Raw genomic sequence first — 13,489 nt, forward strand, 5'->3', positions numbered from 1 at the left:
ACTATTAGTGACCCATCCCTTGTGTAATGCCCTGTAACGGGGCCTTCAAGGTATTATGAAATAAATAAATAAATAAACCAATATTGCTGGTTAACTTTGGTGTTTACATAAAATTCAGAGCACACATCCTTTTAAAGGGACGGGTGAAGCTGCTTCCTTTCTCCCAAAATCATTTTAACAGTGTAAGTTGTCATTCCTAGCAAAGAGTGAGATGTTAAGGTTAAAATAGCAGTGGTTACAAGCAATCTATTAACACGTGTTTTCAATGTTTGTTTATTACAGCTGTTGGCCAAACCATTTCGGTTCAAGAATCGAGCAAAACGAATGTGTGCTACTTACTATTGCGTGCCGAATTGACAACCACTGACTTAAGTCGTGTACACCACGCCAAGCAGGTACGCCTTTAGAGTTGCAAGTACCGCAACCACGGCATCATCGGTCTAGCAGTACGTCAACATTTTGGCAATATGCACTAATGAAATATGTGGACTGTCCCACTCCTGCCGTCGCATTCCTCCCACAAAATTGACATATAAATGCATGGGTTGTGTTGGGGGCAAAACAATGTTATTAAGGTTATGATCTACCGTAAAAACAAAAGAAAAAACAGGCTCATTAATTCTGACCCTACGTTGACCTTAGTCGCACACAAAAACTGGTCGGGGAAAGCTTCACAGCCGCGAAGAGGCCGGAAGCCGACAAAGCCCGGTCGATAGCAAAGTCGTGGCGAGACGGCATCCTAGATCAGGCGGTCACTGCACCTAAAGACAGACCGAAGCCGACGGGGAAAATAAAGAAATATAATTATATTACGAAACAAATGATGAGGTTTGAAGTGCCAAGTGACTGACAAAACCAAAGAACATGCTTCTGCCCAGTAACACGAGTCTGCATGCAAAAAGTGAGCCTGTCGTTTCGATTCCCCTGCTCAGTCTAAAAAAAAAAAAATGGTATTTCGGGTTACAGTTTTATTGATGCTCAGTACCGATTGTAGTGATTCAGCTCTTTTGTTTTATTCAAAGTGATGGCACGGGAGGTTTGTCTGAAGGGAACCTCGTTTGCATTTATCCTACATCTTTCCCCGGTTTTAAGAGTAGTTCGAAATCCCACGGATTTAGAAATACAACTTTCTCCAAAAAGTTATGATGAAATGTGTTTTGTGAAGAGAAGCAACAAATATAATTCACGCAATTATGCCCTCCCCCCCCCCCCCCCCCCGCCCCCCCCCCCCTCTATAACCCGCTTTTTACTCCGAGTATTATGGTCACCCTAACTATTGATTTCACTTACCTCTTCTGGCTTCTTTGCCAAATTCTCCGTTTCGCAGGGATCTTCCTTTATGTTAAATAAGTAGTATATCCCCTGATGAATGTCTACAGTTGAGGTTTTTTCACCGCAGTCAATTTTGGCGTCTCTTCTCCAGTTTTCCCGGTACTTCAGATGCTTCTTTTTATAAAAGGCTCTCAACGCGTTGGCAGCCGTGGAGTTGTTCATCAAAGTGTCAAGGTCATCGTACGGGCGCTTGCCTCCAACAGTCTCAAATCTCTGGTCATATAGGCTTATTCTGAATGTTCGTTCAATCAGTTTGTAATCGCCATCCCGAATAGCGGAGTGGTTGAATCTGCCATTGATGTTGTGCACCACAGCTTCACGCTTGGATTCAGTTCCTGTACGCAATGCTTCCCACATATCGACTCCGTCAATACTTCCGAGGTCTTCCAGATTCCCTCCTGAAAGAAACAATACCCATGAAAGCTGCAATCAGACACTCAGTGTTGTACAGTCTACGCGAAAGAAGGTTATCAAAAGTCATATACGCAATTGGGACGGTGAAACTGCAGCACGCGGGGCTGCATTTTCACGAATGTACCGACAGCGAGAGTGGTTCGATCGTTCCACAATTTTTATATCAGGGGAGCTTCGGCAGACAGTTATCGGTTGCAACATTCAAATAGAGACGCCTTGCGCACACTAATGCAACGCCGGTGAAAGCTTGAGAAAGTGTAGCGGCGTTTTGAAAGCACGCCTTGGCAACGGCTGCTGTAGCTGATCTTTCCCGCACTATAAAAATGGCTCCCTCAAAGAAATCTGGTTTTCCCTGTGTTTCCATTACTAACGGGTGACGTGTTTTCCTTTCGTCGGCTGGGCAGTGGTTAATCTAACAGCTGTAGCTGTTAGCGCCCTTTCCCGGCAAAAAATGCTCATGTACAGACGAAAAACCCCACTCTTGAGCAGAGGCAATGCTCTGCCTCTCCCCGTCAGTCATCACACACGGGAAGGCTCTTTAATTTGCTCCCCTCTTCCTTTCCCCATGTACGCCACTAAAGCACTTCAGTACGCCGCCGCTGTTCAACACCTACTAGAAGCTAAGGCCGTAGCACTCTTCTCCTGACGTTGCAAATGAAGGTCATCGGGGGCACGTGTCGAAGCACAAAACCAAAGGCAACGCGCGTGGGTCGACCGTCGTAACAACGGGCTTTTAGTCATATAAGAGTGCCTTATTAGCGAAAATAAAAGCTGCACACTGAAAATGCGGCAAAAGATATTATTACACGGGCAAAACATAACCCAAATAATAATGTAGTGATTGCGCAGGCGAGCTGGTGGATGTTAACCATTTTGTTCTTAGCCCGAAACTGAGGCAGGAAAAGAGTAAAGTTTCAAAGTAGAAGAAAAATGAACAGTCGAGGACACGTCTCTAACACAGTGATGTACAGTCTACGCAAAAAAAGATTCTCAAAAGTCATCTACGAAATTGGGACGGTGAAATCGCAGCACGCGGGGCTGCATTTTCACGAATGTACCGACACCGAATCGCCTTCTGGGACAGGGGAGCTAGGGTGTGTTGCTTTGTGGAAAACGTCAAGGTTCTTTGACAATTGTGGTGGAAAGAGATAAGTCCTTTGTTATCTTTTGGCTTTGGAGGTCGAGAAGGTCAAGAAGGTTTTGTGGTGAAGTTCGTGGAGTGCATATAAGAGGGTGAACCAAATAGACTTGTCTTTAGCTGTGTTAAAGACGTGTCCTCGACTTTTCATTTTTCTTCTACTTTGAAACTTTCCTCTTTTCCTGCCTGAGTCTCGGGCTAACAACAAAATGGAGAACAAAATGATTACCCTTAATATTCGGTATGAATTGACACGAGGTATGCGCATAAGACTGCAGAAAAAAAGTTAATAAGTCGAATACATTGAGCCGCAATATTTTTGCTGTAGAAATGCATATTTTACACAAAATTACTTCGACAACATGGCGAGGCACGCAGTGATTGGACACAGCAAAACGGATCACTGTAAAAATCAGGCGGACGCAGTCAACGTGGACGAGGCCAGACAAATGCCACTTACAATCATGCAAGTGATGTTAAAGTGTGCATTCACTTATTTCTTGCATTATACCAGGGCCAGTTGTCAAACTTAATATAATTTTCATCGAATGACAATATAGAGTCGAAAAATGAGATCGCGACGGGAACGCGAGCTGACGCAATCCTATAATTAGGGTTCGGCGTTTTCGGTTTAAACCGATAGAAACCGATAAAACTACGCTGAATCCATTTTCAGAAATTCGGTTTTAACCGAAAAAGGTCAGTTTTTAGGCTCAGCATTTTCCATTTAAACCGATAAAAATACGTCGCATTCATGTTCTAAAATTCAGTTTTAACCGGAAAAGCTCACTTTGACCTTCCAGTCGTACCGCAGAGCCGTGGCGAAAAAGTGGAACGACAGTGTCTATCGAAATGTGCCCGAATTTATGGGATACACGGATGCCATCACGACGTTTTGCTTTGAATGTGCCGCATCATCGATCGGAACGTGAAGTCTGAAATGCCCCATGACTCCCCATACCCGAGCGTGTTTTTAACTCGTTGTAAGGAAGACTGACTTGATGCAAGCTCTGCATGTTATGTTGTGCTTCAAAACGTCGCACCGTGTCTCTTTTGGTGGTCACAATTGGTTGATTGGCCGATTTTGGCTCAGGCAGCTCTTCATATCCTCAGCCTGCCAATGTCCAGTGTTAGCGTTGTGAGGGCATTCTCGAAGCTCAGGGTCATATTAACAGGGAAAAAAGAGTGCGGATCAACGAGTAGAACCTGGGAATGTACATGTGTGTGTACTATAATACGATCACGTAACCCTGATGTACAGACGGTGAAGTCCCATTTTTTGGGGGAAATAGGCTTTATATCTGACTTGTCTGTACTTCTGTTTTTTCTTGTTTCTTTTGCAGTTGCACACATTTGCCAAATAAAGTGTCAATTTCTTCTTCAATGTATCTGTGCCGTTATTCTTTGAATGATCACAATTATGAGAGCTACAAGAATCATCTGATCCGGTGACCGTTGGTGTTTATTGTATATTCACCGAAAAACGCCGATAAAATTTGTGGGCATAAATATATGCCAAAAAAACCGAAAATTGAATTTTCAAATAAACACCGGAAAAAGTACGCCGAATTTTGAAAAAATACAAAACCGAAAACGGCGGAACCCTACCTATAAGATAAATTACTGAAAAGATATTGAATTTCCTGTGCGGCAGGAATAATAAACTTAGCTACTATTTATAATCAACTAATCCATTTTTCTCTTTCGAACTAAAGCTGCCTTAGAACAAAAGAGTATTTACTTTTTATTCAATAATATTATTACTTTAATAGAGCTAGGATCGTAGTATGAACGTGGTAAAGGCAATAAATACGAGTGCTATAAACAAACACACCAGTATATACAACTCACTTTCAGTAAGAAGATATAAGATTGGTATTTACCTTCCAGTGAAAAACTAAATGTTGCCACGCATATTTATAAATGTCGACGCAATTGCCTACAAATAACGACGGACAACGAAATTCCATTCTATCAAAAGATTAAAGCAACCGACCAGAACTCTACTCGCGTTCCACATGACCAACGAAGCCCCTCAATACGTTTTTGTTTTTGCATGTCGATCGTATCCGTACGTCTTTCAATATCCGCCACGAACTCCAAAAACTGTCTCTCTCTCTGTCGAGGGAAAGAGGTTTATCGATAATCGACCAGCGTAATCGTTGACTACTGGCCACACATGTCACTAACAGCGCAGCAGGACCGCGAATCAATGTAAATTCCGTAGTATCAAAAAAACAGAAAAGAACAACACGCAAGATCAGTAGCTAGAAGCGAGGGACGAAAGGCTTAACGTCGTCGACCCATCTCTTGCTCGTTTGCGCTCCCTGAGGCGGCGACTGGAATTTTTTTTTTTGTTGTTGTTTCCTTCTCTTCTGAAATGCCTCGGCTTTCCTTTTCAGAGCGTCAGTAGCTCGCACACAGTGTAAACTTACCAGAATCGGAGCATGTATGAAGGAAGAAAATTCGCTGCCGGAGCCGGTTCATTCGAAATGTCTGGGGAGCAGCGGGACTCCACTGTGATCCCGCGGTTACGGGATAAGCATAAATATAAAATCGGTACTTTCAACCTTGCCAAAACGTTCTAAACTACATTTATATTATATTTATATATGTAATAAATTATACGATACTGCGTATTTGAAACGTATATCAGTGCCGGATGAATTCGCACGAACAAACCACGTGACCTGAGTGAGCAGACGACTGGGTCGTGGTCAAGAGAACCAGAGTTTGCACCTTTTCACAACGTGGCCTCCCTTCTCCGGCCGATGTGACGTTACTACTTGGATGCACTACGGCTTTAGCTTGAGGTGTTGCGCTGTACCAAAAAATCCAAACCTTCCGGCAGCCGCCGCTGAGAAATAGCCACGTAATCGCGATTTCCGGACACGCTCCCTCGCCTCCCCACGAGCGCCGCCCAGGTTCCGTTGTGGTGTGCTACAGTGGCTTAAAGGGGTTAGTTTGACGAACGAGACCGGAGAAGCGGCACAGCGTTGGAAGACGGCCGCGGGTGGCGTTGGCGCTTGCAGCACCGTCGTTCCGGCTATGGCTCTGGCTTGGCCGCTTGGTCAGCCTGGCTCCGGCAAGCTTCGGCCGATTCGCAGCTCTCGACTACACTGTCGTCTGCTAGTTTCACATTTTTCATTCACCTTCAAACACAAATCATGTCGTTGGAAGTTTACTGGAAACAAATAATTGTTTTTGATGTATTTATGTCAGTTACAGAGCGTGTTAGGGTGCCTCTATTTGCCGGCCGATTGAAGCACCCAACGGAGCTGCGGATCAAAGCGCCACCTACATCGTCTTCCAAGGAGCGGCCGTTCCCGATGCGTGGTGGAGGCTACGCGATAACTACACTACCCCCTTTAAGCCACTGTAGGTGTACCCTTCGCGCCACTAGAGAACAGGTTGCGTACTACATACTTTCGCTTCTTTACCGCAAACGTTTCAGCCAAACAAATGCACATACGTATCTGTCCCCATTCAACATATGCAACATGTAGCACAGTCGTTCTACCAAAGCACACATCTCCTCACACGTGTCTCCTATATGAATTCCACTGAAAGAAGAGAACCTTTTGCAAACATTGTGGAGCACACTGGGCGAAGGCAAATTTCCTTAAACATGCCTTTCCACAATGCAGCAGCTACCAGTGTCGATCACAGCACACTTTGTGCGGTCGGTTGCAATATTTTTGCTTAGTGACTTCTGTACAACGACGGCGGCGTCTACATTTGCCACAAAATGTGTTATAACTTTGAAGCCTGTAGATCTCAAGCTTGGGCAGTGTCTCTAGCGAGCAAGCATGTATTTATTTTCCGTAGTCCTTCGGTTGTGCGTCATTACGACATTTCACGTTGTTCATTCATGCAGGCTGGCAAAATTCGGTTGGTGCATATATAGTTGTGAAAGAATATAAGAAAACAAAAAAGCTAAAAGAAAGGTATTGTTATCGTTTTCATATGGCACTGAACGTGCGATCTTCATTTTTTTTTTTAGTTTATTTAAACTTTTGCGCTGCTTTACGTTCGACGCAGGATTTACGTGGTCGCGTCTTACGGGAACGCTCGCGCACCCTGGCCGAGAGAAACAGGCCTATAACGGGTATTCAATGGACGCCATATTTGAGGGCGATGTTTAGAGCGCATGCTCAGAACGAAATTACATGAATAGCCTGCTACGACCGGCAATTATGATGGTGTCGCTTGCATGTTACAAAACAACTGTAGAAACTCGCCGTCAGCACATGCTCAGCAGTTTCGCACACAACTTTGGCCGCCAGCAAATATTCTCTATAGGGCTGCCTTCTAGCAGCGTTATGTAACGGAAGCTCCTGTAATGCAGTTCCCAGAAACGAACATTCCTGTAGCGTCAATACCTCTAGCGCACGCACCACTCTAACGCAAGAAAAAGCACAACGCAAAGTATCCGGGGAAAAAAACAAAAAACAACACCGAAGACATTTAAGGCTGCTTACGTGGTGTAGGAATGCGAAAGCATTATAGTCCGGCGGTGACGAGAAAGATTTTTGGGGGTTTATGGCGCAATAGCTACGAGGCCGTCTGCGCCAAACTAATTTAAGGTTTGTACTATAAAACAGGTTTTACAAAACGGATAACCAAAAAGCTATAATCGGTGTAAAAGGCCAATACTACCAAGAAATTCTATTACTCGTTCAAAAGAGACCAGAGGATTCTCTCCCAGAAGGAGAGCAGGATGAAATGGGATATGATGTTGAAAACAATTCAGGGAAATAAATGCGGCGCTTGGGCTCAAGGCCAGGGCACAACCACAAGATATGCAAAACAGTGAGCCTATCACCACACTGATCGTAGACTGGTGGATCTTCTCCCGAAAGCAGATGCCTATGGGTTACAAAAGAGTGTCCGATTCTCAGACGGCACAACAACGTTTCATGAAGTCGGCTCTTGCATGAAGAGCTTTCCCAAACTCCCAAAGCCAGTTTGGTAACCTGAAGCTTGTTACCGCACTCCATGTCCCATTCCAATTGCCAAGAATGATGAATCGAGGACTTCACCAAGGGCTTCATATCTTGATAGGGTAAACAGGACAGAGATTGTGGAAGGTTACCGGCAGACCCTGCAAGCTTGTCGGCTTCTTCATTGCCTTGTATGCCAATGTGAGTGGGTACCCAACAAAATTTTATATTTTGACCTCCATGCAAAGTAGTGTTAAGTTTATATCGAATCTGCTGTACAAGCATATTTTTAGTATGTTTAAGAGAGGAAACTGCAAGAATCACACTTTGAGAGTCAACAAACAGGACCGCCCTCAGTATTTTCCTATTGGTAATGCATTCGATCGCCATTGATACCGCATAGAGTTCCGCCGTGAAAATGCTGGCGACACAATCGAGTCGTTGAACCTTGAAAAACCGTTCTGAATACACAGCGCAACCGACAAAAGAAGAGGTCTTGGCACCATCTGTATAAACATGAAGATAACCATCATACTTAGTTTGCAGTTCACCAAACTCTTGCTTAATTACAGCATGGGAAATGCCGTGCTTGTTGAACTTCGCAAGAGACCAGTCAGATTCAACTCGCTGTGCTTTCCAAGGTGGAATACCGTTGACTTTCCTAACGAGGCCGACCTGGTCCAGAGGAAGGTGCAGAGAAGTACGAATATGTTCAATACGGAAGCTTAACGGAGTAACAATGCTTGGTTTATTTTCAAAAAGGCGAAAGAACCTTGACCTTGTAAGTGAAGAGTACGTCGGATGCTGGGGTCGGCCAGAATCTTATAAGCATATGTTACACTAAGATATGTACGTCGTTTGTTCAGGGACAGCTCATTGGATTCTGCGTACAAACTGAGGACGGGCGACGTCCGGAAGGCTCCTGTTGCCAGCCGCAAGCCGAGATGGTGAACTGGATCCAACATTTTAAGGGCAGAAGGCCGAGCCGATCCATACACTACTGCACCGTAGTCAAGACGGGATCGTACAAGGGCGTTGTATAACTGCAGGATACATTTTCTATCAGACCCCCAAGACTTGTGAGATAAAACTTTCAAAAGGTTTGTGGACTGAAGGTATTTTTGCTTCAGAGCTTTAAGGTGGGAAATAAAGTTAAGCTTTTTATCAAATATTACACCAAGAAATCGGTGCTCCTTTCTAACTGGAATTGGTGTTCCATTTAATTTCAGGGAGGGATCCAAAGACAGCCCGCGTCGCAAAAAAAAAAAAAAAAAAGAAACACAGACCGTTTTTGAAGCAGAGAACTTGAGCCCATTTTCATCGGTTCACTTGGACAATTTGTTTATGGCTAACTGCAACTGGCGCTCACAACTAGAAAGGTTACAGGACGATGATGCAATCTGTATATCATCAGCATAAAGAGAATACGAAATAGACGGTGGCAGCTGTCGTGCGAATGAATTCATTGTTAGCAAAAACAAAGTCACACTTAAAACACCCCCTTGAGGGACTCCATTTTTTTGAACAAAGAAATCAGATAGGGCTGAGCCGAGGCGAACTTGGAAAGTCCTGTCTGTTAGATATTCCTTTATGCTTCGCAGCATACGGCCCCGAATATTACAGGCATACAGGTTTCAGAGAATCCCGTACCTCCACGCTGTGTCGTATGCCCTTTCTAAGACGAAAAAAACCGCAACACAGTGCTGTCTGTTTACAAATGCCTCACGTATCATAGTTTCCAGGCGAACGAAGTGGTCAAAGGTAGATCGACCTTGGCGGAATCCACATTGATAGTTATCAAAGTCCCTCTGGCTTTCTAACATAAAGACCAGCCGCCTCTTTATAAGTCTTTCATATGTTTTCCCAAGGCAGCTTGTGAGTGTAATTGGGCGATAGCTTGATGGTTGTGAGGGGTCTTTGTTAGGCTTTAGGAGGGGGATGATATGCGCGTGTTTCCAAGCCTGAGGGAAACACGCCTTTTCCCACAAGAGATTAAAAAACAGGAGAAGGTTTTCAAGGAATTCTGGAGAAAGGCGGCGCAGCATTTCATAATGAATTCCATCGGGTCCAGGGGCAGAGAGGTTTGTCACATTAAGAGCCATCTCAAGCTCGCATCGCGTAAATTGTTGGTTATACGATGCTGAGTTTCCTCCTGACATGACAAGCTTTTGTCGTTCCGTACGAGCTTTTAACTGTCCGAAGGTAACACTGTAGTTGGCCGAACTAGATGAATTTTAAGAATGTTCCCCGAGTATGTTACCAATATCTTTTAGAGATGAAGAAGGAGCATTAAATGTTGGAATGGCAAAGCACTGTAATCCCCATTTACTTTCCCGTATCTGTCCCAGGCCTCCTTGGCCGGGACAAAGCTGGTTAAAGAAGAGAGATACTTCATCCACAACTTCCGCTTTGCCTGCTTCTAGTCCAACGAGCGTTGGCTTTTCGTCGCTTGAACTCAACAAGGTTGCTTGAAGTGGGGTATCTGCGAAATCTGCCCCACGCCCTATTTTGATCCGCCCGGGTTGTGGCACACTCCTTATTCCACCAAGGTTTACATTTTTTGGGTATATTACCAGATGTTTGGGGAATGGACTGCTGAGCAGCCTTTAGTATCTGCTCAGTAACATAAAGTGCCGCGTTCTCGGGGGACATAGAAGAAAGAAGCGAAGGATCTAAAGTAAAGTGAAGATTAAAAAGTGCCCAGTCTGCCTTGTCTAACTTCCACCTAGGAACCTGCTTTAAAAGATTAGGCAATGAAATGGTACTTTCTAAAACAACTGGATAATGATCACTTCCAAAAGCGTTATGAAGAACCTTCCAGGAGAAGCAAGGAAGTAATGAAGGTGAAGCAATTGAAAGGTCAATGGATGTGAATGAGTTGTGTGCCGCACTAAAAAAAGTTGGCTCTCTCCCGTTAAGAAGGCACAGCCCAGAAGACAATAAAAGACGTTGAATTACACCACCACGGGGGTCCTGACGGGTACTACCCCACATGGGATGATGAGCGTTAAAATCACCTAAAATTAAAAACGGTTGAGGAAGCTGTCCTACAAGTCCCCGCAGCTCTTGAAGATTTAAAGGAACATTTGGTGGCAAATATAAAGAAACACGCGTTACAAGGCGGTCCACGAGTAGACGCACTGCAACAGCCTCCAGAGGTGTGCGGAGTGGGACTTGAGAGCTAGCGACTCCACTCTGCACAACTACCGCAACGCCACCTGAAGGAGTGGAAGCGGGACGGTCTTTCCTGAAAACCTGATGGCGCCTTAAAATGTTAAAAGAATTAGAGTGAAGATGGGTTTCTTGCAAGGCAAGAGCGATGGGTCGAAGCTCATCCATGAAATGATTGACATCATCAATTTTTCGTAAAATACCACGACAGTTCCCTTGCATAATATGTAACTTCGTCATCTATTAAAAAGGTGTAAATATGTAAATATTAGGAGGTAAAACCTAGCAAAATAAATAAAGCTATTAAGAGCCAACTCGAGCTAGGTGGAATATGTGACCACAATACGGCAGCTATTAAGGTCATCACTTGGGCGCTACTGCAGGTTGCTTCTTTTTAGATTTACGAGAAGCTGTCTCCCATTCCATACCATCCTGGTCAGAGTCAGGAGTAGACTGACTGTCTGCATCAGTTGGTATCTCCATGTCCTGGGAAGTGTCCAATGGATGGAGTATGACGGAGCTGGTCCGGCCTGGCACGCGTGGGGGAAAACCCCGGCCACGACCGGATGGAGGAGTGGCGGACGAACTGGGCAAGGGGTCACCCAAGCTCGCCTTGACACCTCCTTTCACAGGAGCTGCATGGGTACCATGCTGCTCCTTCGGTAGGGGGACCCTCTCCACCGAGCAGGAGCGAGAAGCTCGCTCCTCCCTAGGAGGGGACCTAGGAGACGGGGAAGGCGCGGCTGCTGCCGGCCTGTCCTTGGATGGAGGGGCAGCACGCGTGCCACCACCAGGGGCTGGGGGAAGCTGCTGCTGTCCCTGTCGGGGAGCTGGGGCCCTGAGGTCGGCCGCCAAGATCTCGGGAGAGACCTGGGTGGCTTTCGACTCCGAGCGTGGTGCAGGGCCCCTGCGCACCACGTCGGCAAACTCCCCTTTGACACAAAGGAGAATCGTTTTTTCGCTTCCGAATACGAAATGTTCTTCTTCACTTTAATGGTAAGGGTGTCTTTTTCTTGTTTCCACGAGGGACAGGTACGATAGTAAGCGGGGTGTGATCCACCGCAATTAACACAGTGGGCCACAGCCTCCTCACAAATGTCAGAAACATGGCCCTGACTGCCACACTTTGCACATGTCTCCTTCCCTCGGCAGCTGCGTGCTCCGTGACCAAAACGTTGGCAACGGAAGCACCGCTGGGGTTGGGGACGTAAGGGCGAATGCGGCAGTTCAGGTGTCCTGCCTTGACGGTCTCTGGGAGTGTGTGTTTTTCAAAGTAAGATTAACATGTTTAGAAGGAACCCGTTCGCCATTTTTCGGAAACATTATGCGCTTAACAGCGACAACGCCGGAACTTTTGAGTCCCTCGAGGAGTTCTTCGCTTGTGTCCAAAAAGTCGTCCTCAGAGAGGACTCCACGAATGGTGTTAAGTGTGCGGTGACGACTCACCGACACCTTTACGTCAACATTGGTGGTCAGGTTGAGGAGTGCTTCGCTTTGTTTTTTTGTGTTTACCTCCACAAAGAGGTCTCCAGAGTACAGTTTTTTTGCCTTGTAGGAAAACCTTACAAGGTGCTCTAGAACTTCGGCTACAATGAAGGGTGACATCTTTGCAACTGTCTTGTGTTCATCAAGAGAGTGAACAACAAAAAACTTTGTGAAGGATTCTACCTCGGGATCTTTGTCAATGGTTTTGTGTTCAAGGCAACGCCTTTTAAGGGCATGCCCTGAACGGGGTTTAGAGGGGTGGGGCGCCATAGAAGGGCAAAGAGTGTTCGGAATCAGCGGTGCACCGCCCACCACCGAGCACAACAAGGGGTTAGGTAACGCACCACAACAAGATGAGCTTGGCTGGAGACGTTACACTAACAGTGCTGCCGGGAAACTATACCCAAGTGTGGGTCAAGACAGAGGTCTATTGCCACCCAAGGTTAGCCCTTGCCACCAAAGGGGGGCGAAAAAGGAGTAAGAGAAATGAGAGACAAGTAAAAGAAACAGGAAAGGTAAAGGTGAAAGATTTTAGGGGATAGTAGAAGAAAAGGCGACTAGACTGAATCATCCTGGCCGGGCCTTACCAGGACTCCCGTCTACGAGAAGCGGGGGCCGAAGTGGTGTATTGCCTCACCCGGGGGGCCCCGAAGGGTCCAAACCTACCCCGGGCTCGGCTCAACCACCAGGATGCCCTTTTCCTCGGACACGGGACAACCACGCACAGCCAGACGTGGGCGGGCGAACCCGTATGGCTCGGGCTCCGTGGTGACGCCACTCACCAAACACCTGCTTTCACAGGTACCCCCTGCGGGGTCCGGCGGGGACATCACGCTCCCCCACTGCGCACACGCAGCGCCCTTGACGGCTTCACGGCTATCGTGAAGAAGCGTCTGCGTTGCTGTGCTTTTCTTTGTGCTTTATTTCTGAGGCGCGTCCGCTTTGACCTTGGGCGGCGCGTGCTTGATGGCGCATCGTCATGGCCATCTTTCGGGCACAACGCCGA

At 46.1% G+C, this 13,489-nt stretch overlaps 1 protein-coding gene across 1 annotated transcript in view; it reads right to left on the reverse strand.

Annotated features, from left to right (window-relative positions):
- Nucleotides 1-1,269: 1,269 nt before the first annotated feature.
- Nucleotides 1,270-13,489, reverse strand: part of LOC8033668 — a 51,139-nt gene continuing 38,919 nt past the window's right edge. Inside the window, exon 13 of the mRNA XM_042288523.1 lies at nt 1,270-1,730. Coding sequence (XP_042144457.1) covers nt 1,270-1,730 — 461 coding nt within the window. The remainder of the gene's footprint in view (nt 1,731-13,489) is intronic.

The sequence above is a fragment of the Ixodes scapularis genome, unplaced genomic scaffold (assembly GCF_016920785.2).
Source record: "Ixodes scapularis isolate PalLabHiFi unplaced genomic scaffold, ASM1692078v2 PGA_scaffold10__122_contigs__length_95168666, whole genome shotgun sequence".
Taxonomy (NCBI): Eukaryota; Metazoa; Arthropoda; class Arachnida; order Ixodida; family Ixodidae; genus Ixodes; species Ixodes scapularis.